At 40.4% G+C, this 25851-nt stretch overlaps 1 protein-coding gene across 6 annotated transcripts in view; it reads right to left on the bottom strand.

Moving 5' to 3' along the window:
- Positions 1-299: 299 nt before the first annotated feature.
- Positions 300-25851, bottom strand: part of pald1a (phosphatase domain containing paladin 1a) — a 51085-nt gene continuing 25533 nt past the window's right edge. For all 6 annotated transcript variants that reach the window (XM_019269366.2, XM_010744026.3, XM_027289337.1 and 3 more), the window contains 2 exons: positions 12489-12644; positions 300-2307 (listed from right to left, as the gene is read on the bottom strand). In XM_019269366.2, the coding sequence (XP_019124911.1) occupies positions 2158-2307; positions 12489-12644 (306 nt within the window). In that variant the 3' untranslated portion in view covers positions 300-2157. The remainder of the gene's footprint in view (positions 2308-12488; positions 12645-25851) is intronic.

Raw genomic sequence — 25851 nt, 5'->3', positions numbered from 1 at the left:
ATTAAGACCTTACCTGTCCACATCAAAAGGCAACTAAGATTAGTCTTTTGATCTGCCTAAGCTCTTTATTACTGTATATGGAATATGTTAAGATTTCAGCCCAACAATGAATCATCTGTTTTGTGTAAATGTATGCTGCTCCGTGCTTATAACCTGCTCTGCTCTCCGTGGCTGGCATTGACACAAGACAAAGAGGCCATCCGGATATACGAGTGGAGTCTTAGCGGTGCGTATCTAGAGCAAAAGATGATGCCGAGATAAGGAGGGAAAAGACAGGAAGCCGAGGAGGGAAGAGATAATTATTTGGCTCCGTCGCACGGCGTTGTTTTATTGAAAATCCTCCCACACTTTTAAAACCAAATCCTGGACACACGGGTTTCATTTTTCTCCTTAGATAAACAATAAAATGATAACACAGAAAGGCAGAAACAAGCTGATAAATCTACTCGAATTATTTATTTTAGCCCCTCAAAAAAGAAAAAAATGGTGGCACATGCTGTGAATAAAGGGTAATGCATTGCCTCTATGAAGTGTGCCTGTTTAAAAAAAAAAGAAAAAATTAAATTAAGAGCATAGCTAAGACATTAGGGTGTTATTACAACCTGCACATATACGTTCTTCTGTTATCAAGTCACACAAAGATGGGTTTGTAATTCTCTCAAACATACAATTTCATTATCAATCATCACAATCTTTTGGCTCAATTAGTCTGAATCTATTATATACAGAACAGATACTTAGACAGAAAAGATAACATAGTAATGAGAGGCATTTTTGACTCTTTTTCTGGCTTATCTTTCTGATTTTAAGGCAGGATTCGTGTTTTTTTAAAGCACACTATGAGCTACAAGTTACTTTACAACTCAACACATATTAGCAAATTAAAAAGGTGAACCGAAATAGAGAAGAAAAGAAAAAAAAAGACGTGTTACCACACAAAGAAAATGCAACTATATACTTGCAGGGGTCGTGACGTCTGAGAGCCGAGCTGATTTAAAGGGAAACTCTGTTTGTGGATGTACAAATGCATAAAAAAAACTTGTATAAATCCTTTTGTGGCTGCTGATAAATGTCCTCAAGTGAATCACCTTAGCAAATCAAGGCTACGTTAGTCACTACTGGCACAACCAGATCTCCGACTCAAATGTTCTTGGGTTGCATTGTGGGTAACGTAGGCACCAGGTTTTGATGAGTAACTGCTGAAGCGTGCAAGTTAAAGTAAAAAAATCATCGCAGCCACGATGTAACAGAGCCGTCAAAGAAGAGTGCGAAGAATCTGAAATATGATGATGTTACAGTATAATGTTTGCAATTTTTAAGCATTGCTTCAATGTTTACAAAAAAAATTTACATTTACAGCTTCAAGGTAAAATCAAACTAGCATAAAAAAAATCCTGACATGCTGTGTTGTTAGTACCTGTGTCATGACACGTGAATAAATGTAAAAAGAAACAGGTACTGCCGTTATACTGTAGCAAAAGAAACTGGACCCTAAAAAAAACATCCTCTCTGATCAGCTTTAGAAAACTCATCGACACATTAAAATTTAAATAAGGACAGCTTTCATATGTACACAGGGAAATCTTTGAAAACCTCAAGTCAAACGAATGCACAGGCACTGTGATGACAGCTGTTCTGGGCAGAAAAGGACAGGGCTCAAGAAAAATATCAGGTCACACAACAGCAAACAGTTACATAGAACCAAAATTGTTGGCTAACAACACAGAGGAATTTGCTTCTCTTCTCCATAACAACATTTAACTCTCGTCTTGTTCTAACAGGTGTTGTAAAAGGTCGTCTCACCTTCGAACGTGAGAACTCAAAAAAGTTTCTTTAAGCCTTCATTTGGAAAAAGTAACATTAGTACAATGAAATCTGAAATTCTACCATTGATTAAAAAAAACAAAACAGGGCACAAATATCAACTTCTAATGTAGGAGCAACATTCTTGCTAAGACTCAACATTGAAACAACAAAATGTTAACATCGCCAGTGAGTTTTTAAGTAAAGAAAAAAAAAAGCAGTAACACAAACTGAAGATGAAATGAAGATATGCATAATACAGGGGTAATAATAGAAGGCATAACAATGTTAATGAAAATGTCTTTTATTCTGAAAAGCACAGTACTGTCTTGGTGTGTTCACAGTGATCCTCTCTCAGATGAACTCCCCTCGGAAAGGAAGTGACTGAATGTGTTGCTGTTGCCAGCGGCAGCGCAGCCTGGCCAGCGGCGTGTCCCTCGGGTTTTCGAACTCGGAGAAGCCCAGCTGGTTGAGGATGTCATAAACTCCGGCTCTGGCAGCCACCTACCACAGAAACACACGAAATGTTAATGAACAGGCAACACAGCCAGCCAAGGCTTTTTATTTTGTCCGTCATGACCACACAAATGCTTTGACCGCAACTTCTTCAGAGTTAAAGCATGTTATCTGTCGGTTTCCTACACGAGCAGCTGTTACAGTGGAACAATAGGTATGTACGGTGGGTTTGGAAACAACAGGAAGCGGTCGAAGAAGTATTCACATCCTTCACATTAGTAAAAAATACTTCACTGCACTTATTCTAAACATAAGTTTAGCTTACTCGTCACAAAAACTACTATTCAGCATTTCTTTTAATCCCTTCTAATCCAATTGACTGTTTAAAATATGGATGTAGTCTCTGTGATGATTTCTAAAGAGCCAGTATAAAGTTATTAGTTATATTAGCAGTGCCTGACTCCGCTGGGTCCCAGGTTAATTCAAAAAAAGGGGGCAAAGATGTGGAGCCGATGTGAGCCGAATGAGGCTTAATTGCAAAACCTGCCACCTGTGAAAGCATCGACCTGTCACACTCTTAATTATTAACTCACCACACACAACCATCCATTATCTGTAACCGCTTATCCTCTATCAAGAGGCTGTCCCAGCTGACTTTCAGAGAGAAGCGAGGTACATCCTGGACACGTCGCCAGTTAATCACACGGCACATTTTCACATTCACATTCACACCTACGGCCAATTTAGAGCCACAAATTAACCTATTAAGTGCATGTTTTTGGGGAAGGGGAGAACAACTCCAAAGAGAAAGCCGTGGTACGAACTGCTGTGAGGCAGCAGTGCTAACCACTGCACCGCCCATTATTAGCTTTAAGATCTATTATTAAATTGCCTGTGTTATATCAAAATTGTATTGCAGTTGCCATGAACTACATCTACAAAGACCAAAACCTTTTGCACCAGGCTGTAAACATGTTTATTTCAGCATTTTAATATGGGAGCTTATGGATATGGACTTGCTTTGTCAACAGCCTCAAGTGGGCGTTTAAGGAACTGCAGTTTTTGGCACATGAGTGTTGGATTTACTTCACAGTGAGGTTGAGTACTGATTGAAAATGCAATACTCTATATTGGGACCAAAAGTAAATGTACTTTCAATAACGAATAATCAGCTGATTATTTTTGTTGAATTGATTAATCATTAGTTGGTTTTAGCTGATAAAACCTTAAAAAACTGTTAGAAATCAGTTCTCAGTGCAATAGCAACACAAATCTTCACACTGGAATTTGTTCTTTTTGATTACTCATCAAAATGTCAGATGACTGACCAACCTCACTGTCGTACAGTAATGGGACATCACCATGCAACAGCACGTGTTATTCAGTCTGTCTGAGTCATTACATGGTGATATTTCCCCTGTGAGAGATTTTCAGTGTTCGTAGTGAACTACAGGCAACGCTGACTCATGATCTGCTGTGGCTGTTAGACCACTCTCCTACATTAGGACTGATATGCAGCACCATGGACAACCAGAAACATTTGCCCATAAAGCCAGACAACACATACAAACAGAAACAAAACCCAGCAGACGACGACTTCCCTGCAAAACCGAAAAGACTGAATTTCCCCTATTAGAAGTGCCACAGCTTGCAGAGTTTACTCTGCAAGTTTCAAGAACCCGTGTTGGACTGTGATGTTCAAACACTACATTTGATACAAGACCCCAAGAGGTAAACAGAGTCTGTCAGATGTATTAAATTCTGTCAATCTGTGCATTGATTTTCACATCACGACCCATTTAAAAAGGATCTCAACACACGCACGCAGGAAAGTTATCTTGTGGCTTACACTCAGCGTGGAATCGATACGGGGCACAGCTGAAGCACCAGCTGTTAGCAAGTTTGTAAGAGCCGAGAAGACATTCAGAGAATGATTCCGCGGAGGTAACATTTGCCTAAAGCGCTCTCCACCTTCTCCTCAGGCGGTGAAGTAGTCTACAAATTCAGAGTGGAGAGGAATGTGCAAGACGGGAAAGGTTTTAGACAGCCGGGTAAATGAGGGCATCATCTGCGGATGCATACTTTTAAACTTTGAAAAAAATTAAAGAATATGAGTGTGGTTATGTTCTCAAGGCTGTGAGGTAATCCTGTATGAAAAGCTGCTCGGGATACTTTTAAAAATGCACTGTCAGGTTGAATGCTGATGAGGACATAATGGAACAATGAACAGGAATAATAGTATCAAGATATCCTTTTCACTAACAATGATTATAGCTTAGCAGGCCAGCTTTGTGCAGAAATAAACACAAGGCACCACAGAGTGTGGTCTAGATTACCTACTTGCTGACCGTGCAAAATCAAATCGTACAATAGATATCATGTAACGCTAAAACTTTTGCTTTGTAGAGTCGACACTGGTTCAGACTTGGAAACCTCTCCTCACTCCTGTGAGCTGCCTCACTATGAACAAAATCGACAGATCGTGCAGCTTCTAGTCGCCTGTCTTCCGCTTTTCTCTTTCCTTTGCAAATACATAGACTGATGGACCTTTCAGTGCATTAATGTTTGTGTCTGCCGTGTTCCTGGACGGCTGCCAGGCTGACTGCTGTATGAGCTCTTTGGTGGGAACAAATGAGTGGGTGCAACGGAACCATTAGTCAGTGGATGGGACTCCCAGGAGAAACTGTGGATTTGAGCTGTTAAGCAGGACACTTAACCTGACTCATCTACTCCACAGACCAGCTGTCTAAACAGGGAATGGGTGAAAATCTGAAACAGCGAAAAAGGTTAGGCGGCCTAGGAGCGGAAGTTGGAGGGCTGAGATACAGCGAATAAAGAGGGACTCTAAGTCAAAGTGAGGCCTGATGACATTTTCAAAGAATACACCACCAGAGAACCTAATTTTGTACATCAACTTGATAGTGAATAATTTGCTCCATCACACACACCAGGCCAGTTCCAGTTAGGCTGGACCCCTCTACTCCACACACCAGCTGTCCAAACAGGCGACGAGTGAAAAATCTGAAACAGTGAAAAGGCCTAAGAACGGATGTTGGGGGGCCGAGATAGAGAGGATAAAGAGTAACTGTGAGTCTGAACGAGGCCCAATTACATTTTTAAAAGAATACTCCTCCAGAAAACTTGAACAGCGACTCTGAATAGTTTGATCCTGCGCAGGAAGATGCCAGCTCCAGTCAGATTGGACTCATTAGCCGTTACAGCTGAACAGATTTTGATGCTGACATGGAGACGTGGCAAAAAAAGGGCACAAAAACTTCCAAAGAAATCTTCTCACAAAGACTCCTGCAGCAGAATCCACTTAATCCTCCTCACCTGTATGTTCTGTATATTTCAGACACAGATTCTCCACCACAATGGTAAATACATCACTTCCATGACATGTAACCGCCAGCCTGTAGCTCAAAAGTAGTCTTCATAGAAAGATGATGACTGAAACGAATGATAAGTTTGTGTCGCAGAGCTTCATCTTCACCGTCACGGTTGAGCGGTTTGTTGGAAAATGGACTCCGACTGCCAGCGAGAACTTTGATGAATACACAAAGGCAGTCGGTGTGTGAGCTTTGCCACCCAACAAATGGGCAACATGGCAAAGAGTTATTTCAATGATGTCTGGGAATACTTTCAAGACCACAGAGATCAAGTTCAAGCCCAAAGAAGAATGTGACGAGACTACTGCAGACGGTCGAAAGACCAAGACTTTTATCACTCTGGATATGGATACCAGACTCACAACCTGTGTAATGTAACCAAGTGTAATGTTTACTAGGTAATTATCACCAAGTACGGCTGAGGCTGCTGGGAAAGTCACTAGCTTTGTGGGTATTTTGTCATAAACTAAAACTGGACGGATTGAAATTTTGACCTAAAGATGGTACTAGATGAAAGGTCATGTGATCACCAGACCTAAAGATGGTACTAGATGAAAGGTCATGTGATCACCAAAGGTTTCCTCAAGGGAACATGAATGTTTTTACCAAATTTCATAACAACCAATCCAAAAGTTGGATACACTTCAGTCTGAACCAATCAGATTGACTCTAATGTCTGATTTGAGTTCATTTGGTTCAGTCTGTTTTTCATCTTGTTCCGATGTGGACACAAACATGTCTGAAAATAATTATTTATTCAAATTCAGCTTCACTTTTATAGATTTATGAACAAAATGAAAATCTTGATGAGTTCTCTCATGGCTCCCCAAGGTGCTGCCATGGCAGAAGTAACAGCTCAAGGCAACTGCATGAGATGTGGAAAAGCAATAAATCATTCATCATCTTCATCGACTGCACTGTAAATCAAAAATTGAAAAACAAATCCCATCTTTGGGGGGTAAATTGCTGCATGTTGCCCATTTTGTTGCAATTTATTTGCAAAGAATGTCCTTGAAGCTGTTGGTGTGTGGCGACAGGCTTCCTGGGTGACAGTAAACAGAGCTGTCAGAGACGGGTCTTTCATGGTGCACTGACAAGATCACAAACGCCAGTCCTCATTAGGTGACTGTAGCGACTGGGGAGGAGCAGGGCAACGAGGAGGCGCTGGTCTTTCCCACAGTCGGCTATCTCAAAGGCTGCAAATACCGGGCTTGTGCAGGGGGACAGGGAGGCCTCTGTGCCACACATCAAAACAGCTGGAGTGACTGATAGGGTACCTCTCCTGCAGGCATCCGTGGTATGCACTGTACACAAGTCCTGCCATTGTGTAAAGGGCCATGTTTTGGATTAGCAAACATGGATTTCAATTCCAATAACTCCTCTGATGTTTCTGCTCTGATCTCACTACATGGCCACAAGGCAACATGGACTAATGACGCTAGGGACAATATTTGTCCAATATGCACACAATGAGGCAGCAATGTGGCATTTACTCCCAACGCTATATATATAAATAGCTTTTATACGTACTGCTGCATTGCTATGTGGCACTTGTGGCACAATTTGTGATCATGCAGTGAAACACAAAAGACACACTTCTGTGTTCGAACAATCCAAATCAACAGAAGCAACAAGACCAAAGAGGTCAGACACTCCAGCAGGCAAAGACTACTGCCCAACATGACTGGGAACACTGTGCTCCTGCCATTAGCACGATGTACAGATCAAATTAGTCCATGCACACCGACACACCCACACACCAACACATAAAAACCCAGTCCAGGATGCAGGACAGACTGTACTGCTCATATGTGACAGGTTGTGTCAACGTGGGTTCGAATTAATGACCAGAGATGTTGATGACCCCCAACCGCCGCCTCTGGCATCGCAGTTTGTCATTAATAATCCTGCCACGGTCACTGGTGATAGGGTAATGATTGTGCCTCTGGGGTGGTTGGGCTGCTGCCAAATTCTTGCTGCAACTGGGCCAGTAAACAATACTGATGATGTTGGGGGCAAAATGTATCACGTATGTCACGAGGCTTTCCTGCAACATAATTGTGTTTGACCATTTTAGAGAGGACTCTTTTTTCTTAGTTTTTTTTTTAACAGGATGTTTGACCCAAAGGAAGAGCTCAAAAGTGCGAGGTATTAATTTGTAGCTTGCAAAATGTTGCATGCTTTTTGTGGATTTTTGTGAGCTGACTTTCTTTTCAGACTGTTTGCAGTGGCTTTTGGAGATGATTTGAGTAAAGTTCACTTCAAGGCTATTCACTGAAGACAAAGGAAGTGAAGGCAACAATGGAGACAATGCATGAACTAATTAATGAGCCCAGAATGAACACGAAAATGTGCTTCAGAGAAATGGAACAAAAAGAGGCACTTGGATGTTTGAAAGTCTATGGGTGTTGTGTAGCAGCTGCTGCTGACATCCTTGTTGTCTCTCGTGGCCTCAAACATCAATCAGAATAAAAATCGCTTTATGACGACACCTAATCCAAGCCTGAATGCCAAAAGAATGGTTGCCACAGCAGCCGTCTCACCTCACAGAGTCGTACTGGTTAAAATCAATTTCTACCTTTTGGGGGTACAGTATGACTGAAGGGCAATTTCCCTCCATGAGATTTAATGATACATTCATCATACATACATTTGGACAAAATCTTTTGTGCTCAACAGTGCTGTGTCACTCAAACAGTGTCCAATGCTGTGAGGTTGTTGAAAGTTTCCGTCTCCTTCTTTTTAATCCTTATCAGGGTTGTTTTTGTTTTGAGTGCTGCTGTCATGGAGCGAGAGGCAGGGTACACCATGGACAGGTTTCCAATTCATCACAGGGCTGACAAATAGAGACAAACACCATTTACACTCACATTCACACCTTTAGAAACACCAATTAACCTGCATGTCTTTTGGACTGTGGGAGGAAGCTGGACCAATCACTACTTGTGAGGCGAGAGCGCTAACCACTGCACCACAGTGCCAACTGAGTTTCTTTCTATTTAATTCAAAGAAACAGTTGAATCCAAAGAATGAATGAAAAACACACAGGAGAATAGGTATTACTGGATAATCTTCCCTGCATGTGGTAACATTCACGCAGCGTGCACTTTGGTTGTGTTTATCCGGACATGCAGAATATTAAAAACATCTAACTTTAGGTATAGCTTGTTAGCTACAGATAGGGAGAAACTGGATTTAATTCAACATTTCATTCAACAGCTCCATCCAGCTCTGACCAGACGGAGGATGGCGTCTGATTAGTTATTCAAAGAATTTTCAGACTGCAGTGACTGAGCACCCCAAGCTGATTCCCTGCACATCAGGGAGGCGACGGAGATCATCTGAGGTGTCATCAGCTTTAGTATGTGACCAGGGTGTACTGCGTTCTGGCAGAAGACTAGTTAGATGTTAATTAAACTTCCATTCAGTCAGCGGAGAGAGTGACTTTATAATGTGCCACTTGTCTCCAGCACCACGCTCAAAAAGTACAACCAAAGTGTGAACTGTGGTTCACTCCCGGCCACAGAAAACTTATTTTTTTAAGGTCACCATACATTTTTTAATCGTGGCCTTTAATTTACCACAGTGGCAGAGAGAACATTTATTTCTAATTTCCCCTATTCCCCAGTGCAAGGTGAAAATGTCTTTATCTGTTATCCGAAATAAATTAGATATAAACAGAGTCGTGTCAGGCGTTTCACTTTGCTTTTTTTCCCAGAACAATTCTAAGCTACCATGAATTAAACTCAACCCCTCCAGATTTTCACATTAGCACAGAGGTGAGTACAACATGACATTAATGTGAAATTAATGCTAGGGAACGGATGTTGCACAAAGTTTTTGCGTGCTATTTCAGGAAACACAGTGCTTTGATGCAGGTGTGGCATACATATCTCTTGATTTCAATCTGCTCTGCTGCAGTTCAACAGTTTGATATATCGTGGTGCCATCTGAATGATGCTCTCTGTGCAGTTGATGAATGGCTGTGATTTCCCCGTCCTGGTGATTTTTTTCCGTCTAGACCTTCCCCTGGTGTCAAGGGAGGTGAGAGCAGATTGCACCTGCACATCTAAAAAGGGCATGCTGCGTCACTGTCGTCCAGCTCAGACATGGCCCCAGGTTATCCAGGTAAAAATTGCTGGAATTTGTGAATCAGAATTTCCCACTGAGATTTGGAAGTGCGAGTGATTGCAGTCATTATTCATACTAAGCACCCAATTACATATGATAGATTTGCATTAAAAAAAGTCTAAATGTTTAACTTAACTACAGACCGTTAAGAAACTGCATAAAGAAGCATGAGTGGATATAAACTGCCTCTACTGTGATTCACTTTTAATAATAAAGAAAACACTTTAAAAGGTAAGAAAAGACAGAATGAACAAAATGAACAATGAAATGGCAGCAGTAAAAGTTGCTATTAGGATGCTATTTTGAACTGCTGCACAAACTGCACAAAAAGATATATAGAACCTCAGGGTACGGCTGGAAGTGGCTGACTCACGATCTCTATGGCATCACAAGGGCAATAAGCACACAGTTTAGCACGTGAAATACTTTTAGTAGATGGTAGTACTCAAGTAAGATTCCTAACCCTAACCGCCTTTTGTGGCTGACTATTCCCGTTCTTTAATTGTGTTTGTATCGCTTGTTAAAAAGCTATTTCTTGAAAACAGTCAAGTGAATAGTTTGTATTCACGCTAGGAGACTTTGTAAATACTAAACCAACAAAGAATTATCACCCAAATCTGCAACTCCCCTCACTCTCGCTGCTCTCATGGCACCATTTTCGGCCACAGCAGTCAGCTGTTTGTCTAAAAATTCTCTAAAAGACACAGCTAGCAACTAGCTGGTGAACATAGTGGAGCAATTAGCAGCTAAAGAGTCAGAATATTTCCCTAAGAGAGCTAAGAAAGCTGCCAAATTAAATAGGATGTTGCTCCTTCACTGCTGGATGTGTAAATAATCAACTCCTTGCTCAACTTAAAAAGCAGTTATATGTCATATTGTGTTCAGTGTTTTTTCTACTGCCCCCAAGTGGCCAAAAAATAATCGGTGATTGCTACAGCTGATTCTTTTTTCAATTTTTTAATAATAATCTGCATGATGGACTTCCTAATTTGGATTTTGGACAATTAGGGTTAGGATTATAAAGTTACACTTTGAGGAAAAACTGTCTTCACACTGGGACCAGAAAAGGCCGCTGTTCAAAACTTCCAAAGTCTTTACTCACAAAAAGGCAGTTTTAGCTGTAAAGGAAGGAAGGGAGAACAAAAGAAAGACAGAAAGGAATGCCAGAAAAAACAAAAGGCTAGCTAAATGATAAAACACTGATACATCCTATGACAAGTGTGTTCTGTCGCCTGCTTTACACCAGAGCGTTCCTGTTCCCTGTGTGCACGCCTGTATTTTCTCATGGCATAACTGGGCCATTAGAGTCACTCTGATGCACCGCATATATTTGCTATTCATAACAGGAAGAATTTGCCCCGATTGACCGTGTATATTTCTGTGACAATTGTTTTCACAGCTATTGTTCCAGTCTATTTTAGAATTCTGCAGGGGGTTTTTTCTCCTCCGAGTTTATTCCACCTCAATAAGAGCAAAGAAGGAAGAGATTTTCATTCAATGATTTCCAAACATTCCAGGCTTTTGGACTGCGTTTCTCCAGGAACGTCTGCTTGCAAATAAGAACAGAAAATGGCTGCGAAGGAAGTTGAAGTTGGCTTAAATCCAAAACATGACCAAAGCTTGTTTGTTTGCTTGTTTGCATATGTTTTAGATACTCTATTTTGGCACGTTGAGAGAACAAACATAAAAAAAGAGCCTACAGTAAAACTATTCATTAAGGTCTATGGTGGAAATACTTCTATCAAATTAAAAAAAAAAAATCAATTAAATGATATTTCTTCTCGTTTAATTGTTTTAATTGAGCCTCAGCTAAGGCTCAAATAAGAAGCAGATATCTAACACATTTTAATTAAAACCAAATGTTTAAAATGATGTGCATTGGCTTTAAATTAAATATGTTTTGTCAACCCGACAAACAAAAGCTTTTTTTTTTTTAACCACAATGAGAATTTAACAATTTAACATATCAACAACATACATTTTAATTGCAGTATGCGTGTGTGTGTGTATGTGTGTGTGTGTTGGGTACCGCTTACAGACTACTCATTTGTTTGGAATGCACATAAATTCTCGACTTTACTGTAGGGGCACAGCTGGCCAAACGATTAATGTACCAACAAAAACAGAGAGCCGAGACGTTATGAAGTTGAGTGTGTGAAGAACCAGGCCACAATAGAACCAGAACCAGCTTGTAAATTCCTGGAAGAAAATCCAAATGAAACTCCAGTAACCAGTTCACGATGTGTAATAAAAAAAAAAAAACCTGTCTCCCATCTTTCTGTCCATCATGATTTTAATCAAACTGCCGGCAAATCTTACACGTACACATCAGCAAATGACAAAGTGCAAATTAGTCTCAGAGGCTACAGCATGACTTTTTGCCCTTTTCTAGTGCCTGAAGGTAACACCTGACTTATTCAATACGGCACAGATCGAATGGGCAGACGGCTTAGTTTGCACAACTTTTCTGATATTTTTCCAACAACTCAATATCAGCGGCATTAATTTGACTCTAATGGGATTGTGACATACGTCAATTAACAGAAGACCCTTTTTTATTGTTGTCGAGTTCTGCATTTGCATCATATTTTCTGTCTGTGTTTCATTTGCATCAAAGAGAAAATTCATATGTATGTGTATAAAACATATATATAAATATCAAAGTGAGATGGAACAGAGTATAAAACAGTGAAGTAGGACATACTGTACCTGTTCCATCCACAGAGTGAAGGAGCGCTGCCAGGAGTTTTTCTTCTCTAGATGCAGGTATGTGTTGAAGAGGATGAGGTAAATGTAGCGCTCCAGGTACTGCAGGCTCCTAAGCAGCAGCTGCTGACACTCCTTCTCCGTCTTACCACTTTTGATCTGAGAAAAGAGAGAAAAAAAAAGAGGTAACATTAAAACAGATGGCAATAGACAGGAGAGACACTGAAGAATAGCAAAATAACCTATTTACGTTGTACTGCGTTAGTCACTCAATGACTCTTATTTTTTCTTATTAATCTAATCCTAATTATATGTTTACAGCTTTTGAGGACATGTGGTGAACTAGATAACAAATGAAACCAGATGTGTTTTCATCTTATATAACCTCATATCCTCATTCCTGCACTGTGTTTCTCCTACACCGCCCCGTCCCCAAACCCACATCTATGTCTGCATGGAGACTATTTCCGCTTAGCACCAACAAAATATTGTTGATCTTAATCTCCCTTAGGCCACCAGCTCGACCAACAGGGTGTCTTCGTCCTCTAAAGTGCAGGCACAGTAGGGAATATATATTGAGAGTCACCCATCAATAGCTTTGACTAATCTATTATTGGTGCTATTTATACCACCTCCCTGGGTCCAATTATCCGCTCGTATGGCTTTTCCTATCGCCACTATGCAGATGACACTGTCATTTACCCCTGCTGACCCTTCGGCACAGGTTTCTCAATGCCTCTCAGACATGCATGAAGCCACACCACCTTCAGCTGAACCTCTCAAAAACTGAACTGCTGGTCCTCTGAGCCAAACAGACTACACACCATGACATCAACATCAAAATTGACTCCCCATGTCTTGCCCCCAGCAGAATAGCGAGAAACTTGATCGATGACCAACTGACTCTAATCATGCCGCCTCAGTTGCCCAGTCGTGTCGCTTGGTGCTTGAAAATATAAGAACAATCAGGCCTTACCTAACTCAACATGCTACCCATCTCCTGATACATGCTGTGGTCCACTTAGGACCAGATTACTATAACGCCCTCCTGACGGGCCTTCCAGCCAGAAGACGGCCAATCCAAAAGGGCACATGTTACCCCACTGCCCATCAAGCTCCACTGGTTACCTGGCAATCCAGACTCTTCTCATCTGTTGTTTCTCGTTGGTAGAACACCCTACCAGTTCCTAACACAGCAGGGGTGTCCCTCTCTACCTTCAAAAAAACTCCTTAAGACCTAGCTCTTCAGAGAGTACCTCCTCTGCTACCACTACCAACAAATGCACAATCTATTGCCCTCTAGAACCATCACAGTACTTACTTATGCAACATGTCCTTTTTTGTTCTCATGGCTTAAGCGGTAAAGACAAGAGCCTTCAAACGCTAAATTGGAGGAGCCAGGGGCCAAACATTTTATATAATCTCTGCATGTTTAATTTTTCAATTATTATTCATTATCACTAACTTTTCAAAAGAGTGCCGAGAAGTCACATGGCAATGCTCAGCCCTGTTGATTTAGTTTATAAATGGAATCAAAGTTCACATTTCTGCCCGAAGATAAAGAGGCAGTGTTTCTCTTTCCAAACGCCCACCAAAATGGAACAATGGAACACAGCGACAGAAGGTGTTGATAAAACAAGAAATATAAGAGCTGAGTGGGTGAAATGTAATTTATATAGATGGGTAAAGTAAAAACACAGTATCAAAATGGGAAAAAGAGGTCACACCAGCACTCAAAGACCCAAAATTTCAGTCGTTTCAATCACTGAAATGTAAAACTGCTTTAATCTTTTGAATCAAGTTTAATTCTAGTAAAACTTGAGACAGAAATGCTCACTGTTGACCAATAATAAGCCAATACTTCTTATATAATAGTAGTATAATAATTAATGATAGTTATTTTGAGGGAATGAAGAGCCAGGAAGTCCAGTGGTTATCACAGCTATTAATGGTGTTGTACAATCCACATTTAACGAACCCTCGCCTGACGCCTCTTTTGAATCAACGTTGTGAACTTTATAACCAGACTAAAGAGTGTGCTAATAAGCTAGAGAACATTTTCTTTAAACTTCCCAGCATCTTAGCCATTAGCTCACCGGCTACATCAGTTCCTCGTTTAACCCTGTGAGAAGTTACTCTAGTCACTTTAATAATAAAAAGTTTTAAAGGGGGTCTTAAAAGTTGCAAAACCTAGCAAGAAAGTCACTAAGTTTGCAACATTCCTCTTGTTTACCTCAACTCTACGGTTTCTTGAACTTATTTGCCAGAAAAAGTGGTTTTAATATTTGGGTTAAGGAGACCCCAGTCAATGTGCAAGAGAACCAAAACAACAAGCTAAAAGAGGCTAAAAGCTAAATAAACATGCAGCGACTGGTTATACCGGTGATTCAGTGTTAACATAAAAAAAATGCTAAATGCAGGTCATATAACTTGTATGAACACAGCGTAGGAAAGTGGAAACTCAAACAGTAACTTGCATATTATGATGAATTACATCTATCCTGCTCATTTATGTCTTTACCTTGTACAGCTCGGCCTCGATGATTATAGTTATCTGACAAGCAAGACAAACTAAAATACCTGTGTCCAGACAACTTAAAAAACAGTGTTAAATACCATATAAGAAAAAAATGCTTGGTTACAGGCAGACAATCATAACTTTCTTTTATCTCCCCTCCGCTTTCATGTTTAAGAAATCACCTTATAGACAGCAGTTTTGACCTTTGGAAAGGAGCTCATCGGCAGTACACCCTGGTATTCACAACAGTTGTTTACTCCCCGTGCTTCCAGATAACCTTTTAACGCCACTGTTTTATAAACAAACACTATAGTTACATGGTTATTCTTATGATAATTACTAAAAGATTTGAATTTTCATGGTAAAACCCTATGATAAGAAAGACCAGTGCAATTATCCAAAGTATGAGTTGCTCCGATAATCCCCTTGATTATTATTCAAGGCGCAAGATAATAGTGCCCTCACAGGACTAATGTCACAGTCTACAGAGAGGAGAGTGGAAAAAAAAAAATCAGTACACATAAAACTGAATAAATTTAAGTTTTGCTTCACCTAGCAAGGCCGAACATAGCAAGTGCCTCTGAAACAGCACTGTTACGCGCCACTTCTCACAAGGTGAGGTTGCAACTTGGGGTGTTGCTCTCCAATTACAGGTTGTGTGCAGCGCTGACGTACATACCGAACAGTTTTGAACCAGTGGGAAGATATTTTCTACTTTTTTTCTGCTCCTTCCCTCACCTTTTTCTGATTTCTTACAGCACTTCCAGGCATAATGCGACAAAGTCTGCCATCCAGCTGTGTTACTGAAGTGTGAGGTGTGTGCTGGACTGAATAACATGTCAGCTGGGGTTAGGAGAAACTAACAAAAGAGGGATAAGGTGTAGTATAGCTCAATGAACTGCCGGCAATTCTGCACACACTTAACCCTAGTGAGAATTCCAACTGCTTTTTTTTCCCTACATCACAAAAGCTGATATAAGATGTTACAGTGTCAGTGAGTTCGCCTACTGTAGCTGCAGCCTCCAAACCAATCAGTGCAGTTAAAGTAGGCCTTTTTTTTGGTAAGTTAAAATGCTTACGTAGCAGGTTAAATCTGAGCTGTCTCAGTGTCTATATTAGAGAATAATGAAAATTTAGCAAGTAGGTGGGCTAGCACGCAGGGGTAATTTGAAATGTGCACAGTGCACCATAATACGATCATTCCAGAGCTGAATGACGCAACAGAGAGAGAGGGGGGAATGAGTGGGGTTTCCTGTCCGTTCCCAAACAGCCGTGGTTGGGTCCCAGTTTTCCAAGCATCTGCAGCAGAGCGGAGGAGAAACTACACCTAAGGCAAACAATGGATGTGCTGTCTGTTGTCTATCAACTCCCAAAGAAACACGGAGGAAGAAAGAAAGCATACACACAACGGCACTTTCTCTAATCTTCCTCAGAAAACATTGACCACAGAGGGAGAAGCAGGTGAACGCTCGTGAACCTGATCACCCTGTGTGCCCTGCTACCCCAGGGGGCTTTCAGATTTTCATCTCTTAGCCTGAAAATCCACAATGCCAAAGCCTGGCAGCTGTCTGTGCACAAGCCACGGCCAATTACCGACCTCACAACCCACACACACACAGCAGCAGCAACACACACATTCTCAGATCAGTTTGCAAAGATTAAATAATTCACACCTCGACAATCTACAGAACTCTAATTCTGCGGCTGCCATCTGTCTGTCTACACGGGGCTGAGCCATATATGTGGTTGAGCGGCCTCTCGTGCACTCTTAGAAATTCCTTCAGAAAACAATGTCGGGGAAGATGTGGTGAAGTAACAGAGTAAATTTCTTCCATTCCATGTAAAAGAGACAGCCTTGAAAGTTTTGGATTGGCGTGGATAACATTTTTTAAAGTCCTGGGACAATGTACTTCACTGATAATCATATCCACTTCTCGGCATTTTTGTTCGACAAGCTCAGAAAACAATGTTTTATTTGCTATCTTGAGATCTTAAAAAAATCCCTCTAACTCTAAAACAATGTTATGATCTTCTAAATATAAAGAAAAGAAGGAAAACATTCAGAAACAGAAGAAAGGGGAAAAAAAGAGTGGGCGCTACAGTGTCATCTCATCTCATCTGGCCTTTAAGAAGAAACGGAGGTGACTACCAAGTCCTAATTTGCTATCAAAGGTGAAAGACATAATTCAGCCAAGCGCTGAGGTGCGATGATGAATGTCCTCAGCTCTGCTCGGCTGTGAGCGGGATGGGAGGCTGCCCAAACACAGACCACATACCATTGTTGAGAGAGTCCAGGAATGCTTGTTGGCTGAGCACTATACTATATGCAAGGACAATGTGAAAGTGAGTGGTTAAGACAAAGTAGGGGCCGTGTTACCACTAATGAGAGCAGTGACAGCTTTCTGTAACATGCATGACTGAAAAAAAAAAAATCTACTCCTTCTTAAGATCGCTTCTTCTCTGATTTGAAATGTTTTCTTTTTAATGTGACGTTAGTTTCTTTTATTATCATGGACATATAAACCACGCAAACCCTGCTCAACACATCAATAACCAAATACCAGCCACATACCTAAACTGATTTTGAAGAAAGAGACATGTACTTTTGCAGCTACAAAATAAATGCATTCAATATAAATCTTTTGGAGTCAAACACGTCAGACCAAGGCCAGACAAAAGTTAATAATCCCTGGGTAAGCGCCACAGCCTGCAGCCTTCAGGTGTAGGTGTATTAAAGAGAAACACCACCAACTTATGAGACATACTGCCTTACCCGTGCCCATGTCTTGTGCGTCATACAGTTTGGTATAAAGGATTCCACATGTTTAGCAGTCCAACATGTGGTCCTTGATGTAAAAGGGTTAACATGTTAGCCTTAAAATCTCATCTTGTCGTCAAAATTGCACACACTGAGACCTGGCAACAATGAGGAGTGCCAGGCATTTATACAAACAGGCGCATTTTCAGTCTAAAATAACAGCGATGACATGAACGCCCAGCCACACACATACTGACAGGGGTTAGGGGCTAATCAATCAGTAGCTAGTTAATGCTATTGATTCATTGCCAGAGTGTTTCGGGGCAAAAGCACTTTCTGTCCATCTGACAGTGAATCTCTCACTCAATCTGTCTCTCAAAAGTGTTTTCCCATTTTCCAGAAAGCATCGACAGCATCCTTCTCAAATGCCAGGTTTGTCATTTCGCCTCTTAAATCTCGCACTAAAAAGGGCAGCGACAAAACCAAACAAATGGTAGCACACGCCAGAACAGAGGATCAGGAAAGCAATTATTGGGTATGTCTGTCTGGAATAAATCAGCTCAGTTTGTAATGTAGTGAATACCCAGTTCTGGCCCTGAACACACCAGTGGTCCCATTGCACTGAGTTGTTGTGTTGTGTGTCAGGCAGCGTTGGCACCAATCTACTCGAACTGGCAGACATTCAGCCAGCTTAGCATGGAGCAGAGGCAGTTCCTAAAAGAGAGCTCTCTGAATAGTTGCTCAGTCAGGTGAAGTACATGAAAATGCCAAATAGTATGAAAACAGTAAGGTGGTTTGTTGTTTTTCCTCACACCTGGGATTTCTTTCTGGATTACAGAATTACTGCCACTTCATGAAACTGAATCTAAATACTACAATTTGTTTGTTAATGAGTGTTGTTCAAGCACTTCTTGTTCTTACTGACACTTTAACGTTTCCTCCACTTGTTCCTCTTCACTTTCTAACTTCTAAAAGAGAAAGATGTCTACAGAAAAAGACAAAATGTCACGATTTCGCACCAGTTTTACTTCAACAAAACCATTATTAGCAGAGTTTAATCACCCGAACGGTGGCAGACAAGTGTTGAAGGTCGACCTTTTCTGTGGGCTTGTGTGGGCCAGGGCTGAACTAAGAAGTGTACATTATGGAGAAGTCCGTGCTTGACATATGGTGCCAATTACCAGCTGATGGGGTTGCTGAGGTAAAAAGGCCAATCCATATTGGCCCTTCCCACCCAGGTTTGCACAAGCAGCCTTTCATCAGATTTTGCAAGAACCCCTCCCACACAAATCCTAAACCAAACCCCAACCTGTGTGCAGTGGACAGGCAGCCTACACATGACTCCTTGACTCAATGTACAGACAGCTCAAAGTCAAGTATACATGCTGATTTTCAGGTAGGTTCATTACAAACCAAGGCCCAAATGCAATTTTAGAACTTTTTTCCATCCGGGTTGACTTTTGGTTGCCAAAGTTATATACATACATATAAAAACAGTGTATAACTTGGACAATGGGAAATGTACACAATATTTAAATCATATAGTAATAAAGAATTGCTTAAACCTCTATTTGGCCACATAAAATACATTTTACAACAAGGTCGCTCTGACCTTACCACGTCATTCAAAAAAGGTTATCTTAGGCCATCTGAGGCTCCTCTACAGCTGTCATTTGAGTTGAATCAGTCATGTTATCATGCCAAAAAAAAAGAATATAAAAATATAAAATAATCATCCCGTCTTCCACGTTCTGGTAGCTGCCACGTAATAATATAAATCGAGTTAGTTACATCTGAGTAGTTCATTACCGCTGGCCACGTTTTACAAGCCCCCATAACATCCTTTACCTTAGCGCCTACGCACAGCTGCAGATGGGGAAAAATATCTTTAAAGAAAAAAAAACTCTTTTCTTTCATTTAACTTGGCTCATTTTCAGCATTTTCCTTTAACAGCAGGTAATTCATAATTTCCTTCCTTCCTAATATATTAATAAAACACTATTATTCTGCTCTCTTGCAATACAATATTGGTGTTATAGTGGGCCAGCAAGAAAAATATAATTTTACTTTACATGCGATATCATCTCTCCAAGCCTACTGGCCATTATTTTGGTAACAGTACCCTGCAATGTGCTGAGGTATAGTTTTCCCAATGTTTATTATGGACTTGCATCATTGAATCTTAGCTCTCTTGGCTAACCCTCTACAGCTCTATCTTATGAATACTGCATGTTTTGTTTAATTTTTGCTTTTGTCCCTAAAAGAAAAGGTGATATATTTTATTATTATAAGTACTATTTGTAGTGTTCATCCCCCAGATCCTGGAATAAATTAGATGTATATGAACATATTCCTTAAATATTTCTCAGTGTTGCATTAACATTACATTAGTGTACATATGTTGTTTTATTTATTGTTTTTCATCACTGACGGTTTTTTTTCTGAAAACCCGACCATCAGCCCGTCCGGTCTACTGCCTGCCAGGTTAGCCTGTAGCACAGCAATCTAAGTTATATATCATCTGGCTTCAAGCTGCAGAACTGATCTTTATGGATCAAGACGGTGCCCAAAAATCTTTTTTTTTTTTAAAAAAAAAAAAAAAAAAAAAAAAAGGAGCAGAGAAGCCATGTAGCAGCCAGTAAGAGGAGGAGACGGAGATGCCTTTATGTTAATGGTTTCTACAGATTCCAATCCTCTGTCTGTCTTTTTCCAGTCGCTCAGCCACACTACGCTGATTAAATCATGAAGTCGAGGTGGATTTTAGGGGCAATCTTGTCAATCTGCATACTGTATATAGAGATCTGCCATCAAGCAGTCTGTCCATCTAGCCAAAAGCTTGAAAATGAACGTGATAGGTCCAGATACTTTCTCATTACATCACAAAGAAAGCCTTGTGGATTAAGATCTCCATCAGAATATATTTAAACTTCCTTTAAATTGAATATTTAACAGCTCTTGACAACAATCAAACACAAAAAGAAGTCTCAAAAAAATCACCCAAAACAGAGTGTACTGTATAATCAATGGTCAACAGGCGTTTGACTAGCAAAGGCCAATTTCTCAGACAAAAAAACAAGCAGAAATGAATCACGTGTCTGGAGAGCAGAGATTACAAAAGCCACAGGAGGAGACAGGGCTCATCAACTTAGCCTACATAGACTGGAATATCTGCCCACATTAACCACACACATTATGGTACATTCTGTACGTGCACATGCCTGGCAACAGAGCACATGGAGACTCCCACTGTGAATCAATCATTTACAGAGCTATCAAAATATCTTGTGCATGCAAACCCAACACTGGGGCATTAAAATGGTATGTCTGCAAGCTACGACTAATCAGACATTCAATATTTCAAAACCCACTGGAGTTCTCCTAATCAAATTTGTACTCTTGGGAGAGGATGACATTTTGTATTGATGCTGGTGTTTAATAGAAAGCAAATGTATTGATGGTTGACTTTTTCATTGTGAGGGAGCCACAAAGCTGCTGTGGAGATCGGTTGATGAAGCAAAGTTGTTTGTTACCCACAGTACAGCATGGTCAAACAAACTGTGTTTTTTTGTTTGTTTTTTTCCAATTCATTATGGGTGTCTTGTCATGGCATTTTCATTCAAGGATCCTAGCGGATAAGGCCTAAAGAATTTGATGATTCCACTTAGCGCCATAGGAAAAAAATGTCTTCTTGTCTAAGACTTCAGTCTTAAACCATGAGCAAAGACATGCCAACATGCTGCACATAACAGGTTATTGTACTAACTGTCCAGATGCAATGCTAATGCTATTACGTGCTGAATGGTAGCATTTGTACGAAACACAAAAAAACTTTGCATTACATAACAAATGTTAGCATGCTACCAGGGTAACGCCCTAAATATTACGATAGGACATTTCTCCTTCGTGCTAGGAAGGAAAGTGTGAGGCGAGGTTGCAACCAACAACTCCACCGCTAGATGCCACTAAATCGAACACACTGGTATTTTAAAAACATTCTAATATCCTGACATCAGGTATGTTAACAATAACGTCTCACATGTCCTTAAATGGCTATCATACGGAGGATAAATACTTATTACTAATATTAATTTAAAACTACAATAACAGATTTTTTTTGGTCACTTGGGGGCGACAAAAACGAGCTTTGAACACAACATACATATATTTTGTTCTCTTCTTAAAAACATCCATCAATCACCACTATGAGTGACTACGTTTAGTTATGTAATATATGAAAATATTTGGTATGAACCTGTTTGACTTCACCGTGTTTATGTTTGCTATTTTCTGTTTGAGAGAAGGGATTGTTTTGCCCTGCCAATTAGCACTCTAGTTGCTAGGGGCAAGTAATTAAACGTTTGTCAGATTGCTTGAATAAATATGTCAATTAAATGTTTATTTTGTAGAGTGGGCTGACGGCAGCACAGCTATGTATGTCTCATCCATTTTTTGGGCAGTGACTTAAAGGTCTGGTACCAACGCTACTCTTTTACCTAATTAATCATACGGATATTAATACTGCAATGTCAATGTCTGTTTTTTTCTGTTATGTAACGATCATTTTATCCTCATGGAACTTCTTTGAATGTTCACTTTTATTGTATTTTTTTTTCTATGCTCACACTGACCTGTTTTCACCACCTGGCCTTTTGTCCCTGTCAGTCTGTGTAATAATGAGCTCAAGCCAGGAATCCATTTTGTACCCACAAATAACATGTGTGATGCATTTAACTGCCAGCATCTGTCAAATATGTGCCATTGTAATGTAATGATTACTTCACAGAAGGAAAGGATGCAGAAAGAAATCATTCTGCGCCATGTTGTGAGCGTCTCTGTGGGAAAGTGCTTACTGACTGTGTGAGTTGTTGCCGCTTTGGGGGTTCTTGTGCCGTCGTTAACACGAGATTCATCTGTTGCTCAACTGTCCTCACATATGAAACATGGCTTCCCCAATGGGGCATCTCGAAACAGCAATTCCTGAAGCAATCCAACTAAGTCACGACTTCTGCATATCCAGCATGGTTGGCATTTAAGTGACTTCACCATTGGGATTGTATTCCCGTAGGTATTTGTTCAGCACCAGTAGCTAGCTGGTGTGAACGCCTCGACAAAAAAAGGTGGACCTTTTCCTGGTGAAATGATTTGGAGCTTAGCAGGATCTGTCAGATAACCGTGACCACAGCTACTGGGGGGGCATGCTTAAACACTCATGCATGGTTTTGGAGGTAGTTATTCCTGGTCTGTGCGTCTGGGGCAATGACAGGTTTAGTGTGTGGGGGCAGGAAATGGCAACCCTTCTGTGCAGTGCTCAGCGAGGTCTGAAGCGCTGTCCTGGGGCCAGTGGTTAAGAGGGGGGTGGGGGACATGAGGGAGGTCAGGGCAAAGGGCAGGCCAGGGCAGTTCAGTTATTCGAGGTAAAAAGAGGACAGACTAAAAAGAAAACACAACAATTTTTTAAAGTTGTGAGCATGTAGAGAGTGAAGCAGAGCATGAGAGCTTGATCCCTGCAGGGAAAGTGTGAAATAAACACACAATGTTATGATAATTACTGAGGACTGTGGCAGTGGCATTTATACATGCATATGTGTGTGTGTGTGTGTGTGTGTGTGTGTGTGTGTGTAGGGGGTTTCATACCTCAGGGCTACATTGTTAAGCTACTTTTCAGTGCTCAATGAAGGTGCTGTGTTTTTCTTACTGACCTTTACAAAGGATTGGGTGGACATACTTTTAAAATAATGTTTTATTCAAAAGAGCTTGGAGCAAATAACAAATTCTTGTTTTCACAAAAAGTTTATCTTCATAATAATCAATAAAATAACATAAAACCTATAGCCTATATAAGCCTATATTTAAACTGTTTATATCTTTTTATTTCCGCTATATATTTTTTAATATTTCTTTATACTTACATATATTTTATATTTCATATTTTTTGGTTTGTTTGTTTTGCACCAGAGATATAAGGTAAACAGAATTTCAATTGAGTTGCTAATGCGTGCAAAAATTACAAACATCAATTCATCAACTTTGACTCGTTAAACGTTAAACAGTAGTTCAGCATTACACCACATTTGTCATTTATAGTCACAGTGGCTGCTGTTAGCTTCACATTAAAGCAAGACGGTGTTAATGTTGGTGAACAGCTGTAACCACAAGTTTCAGTTAGGAGACACTAGGAAATGATACAACCTACACACTGAATCAGTAATATCTGTTATATTACAATGTCCTTGGTTTGCCAACATGAGGTGGCATTGGTCACCATAAGCTTCTTGTCATATGAAAGGAAAGCTTGTAAACGGCCTGCATGTATTCCACTGAGCAACAAAGTTTTTCATTTGAAAGAGGACGACTGAGTTCTTTCTGATTGACACCGTCTTGTTATTAACATGCTCCTCTGACCATGTTTGTATGGTATGCTACAAGGTCAGTAATTAGCTAATGCTTGTTAACACTGCAGTAGGCAATAGGCTACCTTTGCAAATGGCATAATCAAATGACCATAATCAGATCCCTCCCTGAAGCTATTTGCAGCCTTTCATTGATTGTTTTAATTAGCTGGTCTGACAAAAACACCGGTTAATATAAATCGTGGTTGCTCGGGTCTCACACAGCTCTCGCAATGCTGCACATCACTTTCTGCCCAGTGTGATGTGGCAGCTGAAAAACATTTGGCTCGTCAGCTAATCACGATAATCATGACCACACAAAGAAACATATTTGTCTCAGGGGTCGGTAGATTAAACCAGGACTAAAACGATAATGAATTCTGGACATAAAACATTAACAACAGGTGGTCAGAACAAGACACGCAAGGGAGACACGCAACATATGTACACTAAAAATTAGAAATGTACTCAAATGAAGCAAAACATGTAGAATAAGATATTGTAAATCCAGTTTATTAGGTAGACCTAGTTCAAACTGAAGCCATCCAATACGACAGCCGTGGAATAAAGGCATTTTTCAATTATACTGAGCTTTGTAATATATCAGTGAGAGTTGACTTTACAATCAAATGTTGCATTAAATAATGCATTTAAACTTGAAACTGAATGTACTTACTGTATATAAAGTTGCACTAATAATTTTCTTTAGTAGTTTCACTTTTTGTATTTACAGTTGTGACTACAAAAGAAAGGAAAACTGGAAACTAATTATGTGGTTCACAGGTTTTGATTATAGAATTTTTATGTGGAGAAAATAACATTTTCATCCCTTCAGGTCACCTGCTGGAGAGCACACCGGCTCGGGCTTTTACAGTGCAAGCATATGGTAAAAAAAGTGGCTGAAACTATAAACATGGTGGTGGCAAAAGTTTGAATAATAAGCAGTCTGAAAGTGATTATAATGTGAGGGTTTGGGAGCATTTGTTGTGAAAATTGCGCCAGGTGTAATCATGTCGTGCAGCGCTAAACAAAAACCCACAAAGACTCTGTACATATGGCTATAAATACATAAAAATGAATAAGATCATAACAGCATGTGATTAGAGTCAACAATGTGTCAATGTCAGAAAGTCACCGGGATCTTGACACTTTTTTTTTTTCCCCCGCCCCTGTGCAACTGCACCTACAGTTTCTAAACAAGGTACATAAATCATCATTGACAGAAATATATGATGTATGATGAATTCAGCAGCCCTCTAATGGGTCGTGTCATATTAGACATCGGTGGACATGGTAAATACTCACTGGAATCATTTGAAGTCAATTACAGCTGTGGAAACACCCTTAAAATAAATGAGCTCCTGAATAGCAACTGACTTGTAGCAGCTGCCTATAACCCCCCCCTCGGCTCGGCTCACCAAACCCCTCGGGAAAGTCCCCTGAGATGCTTTATTTACCTCTATGTGTACTGCCACACGCACACACGGCATACATACAATCACAACTCCCCGCTCTCTGGATTAATGGTGCACACAGAGACACCGTGTTATCCACGTCCAACTCGCTCAACTCGTTGCACCTGCTCAGATGAGATTCGGTCAAAATCATTTTTAAAGTCATTTTGTAGACAGCCGCAGCAAATACGGGCTATTGGCACTGGCATGTGAGAGGGTGGAAATGATGAATAAAAACAACAACCTC

Source organism: Larimichthys crocea, chromosome XVI (genome assembly GCF_000972845.2).
Source record: "Larimichthys crocea isolate SSNF chromosome XVI, L_crocea_2.0, whole genome shotgun sequence".
NCBI lineage: Eukaryota > Metazoa > Chordata > Actinopteri > Sciaenidae > Larimichthys > Larimichthys crocea.
This window is presented reverse-complemented; position numbering and strand designations above follow the sequence as displayed.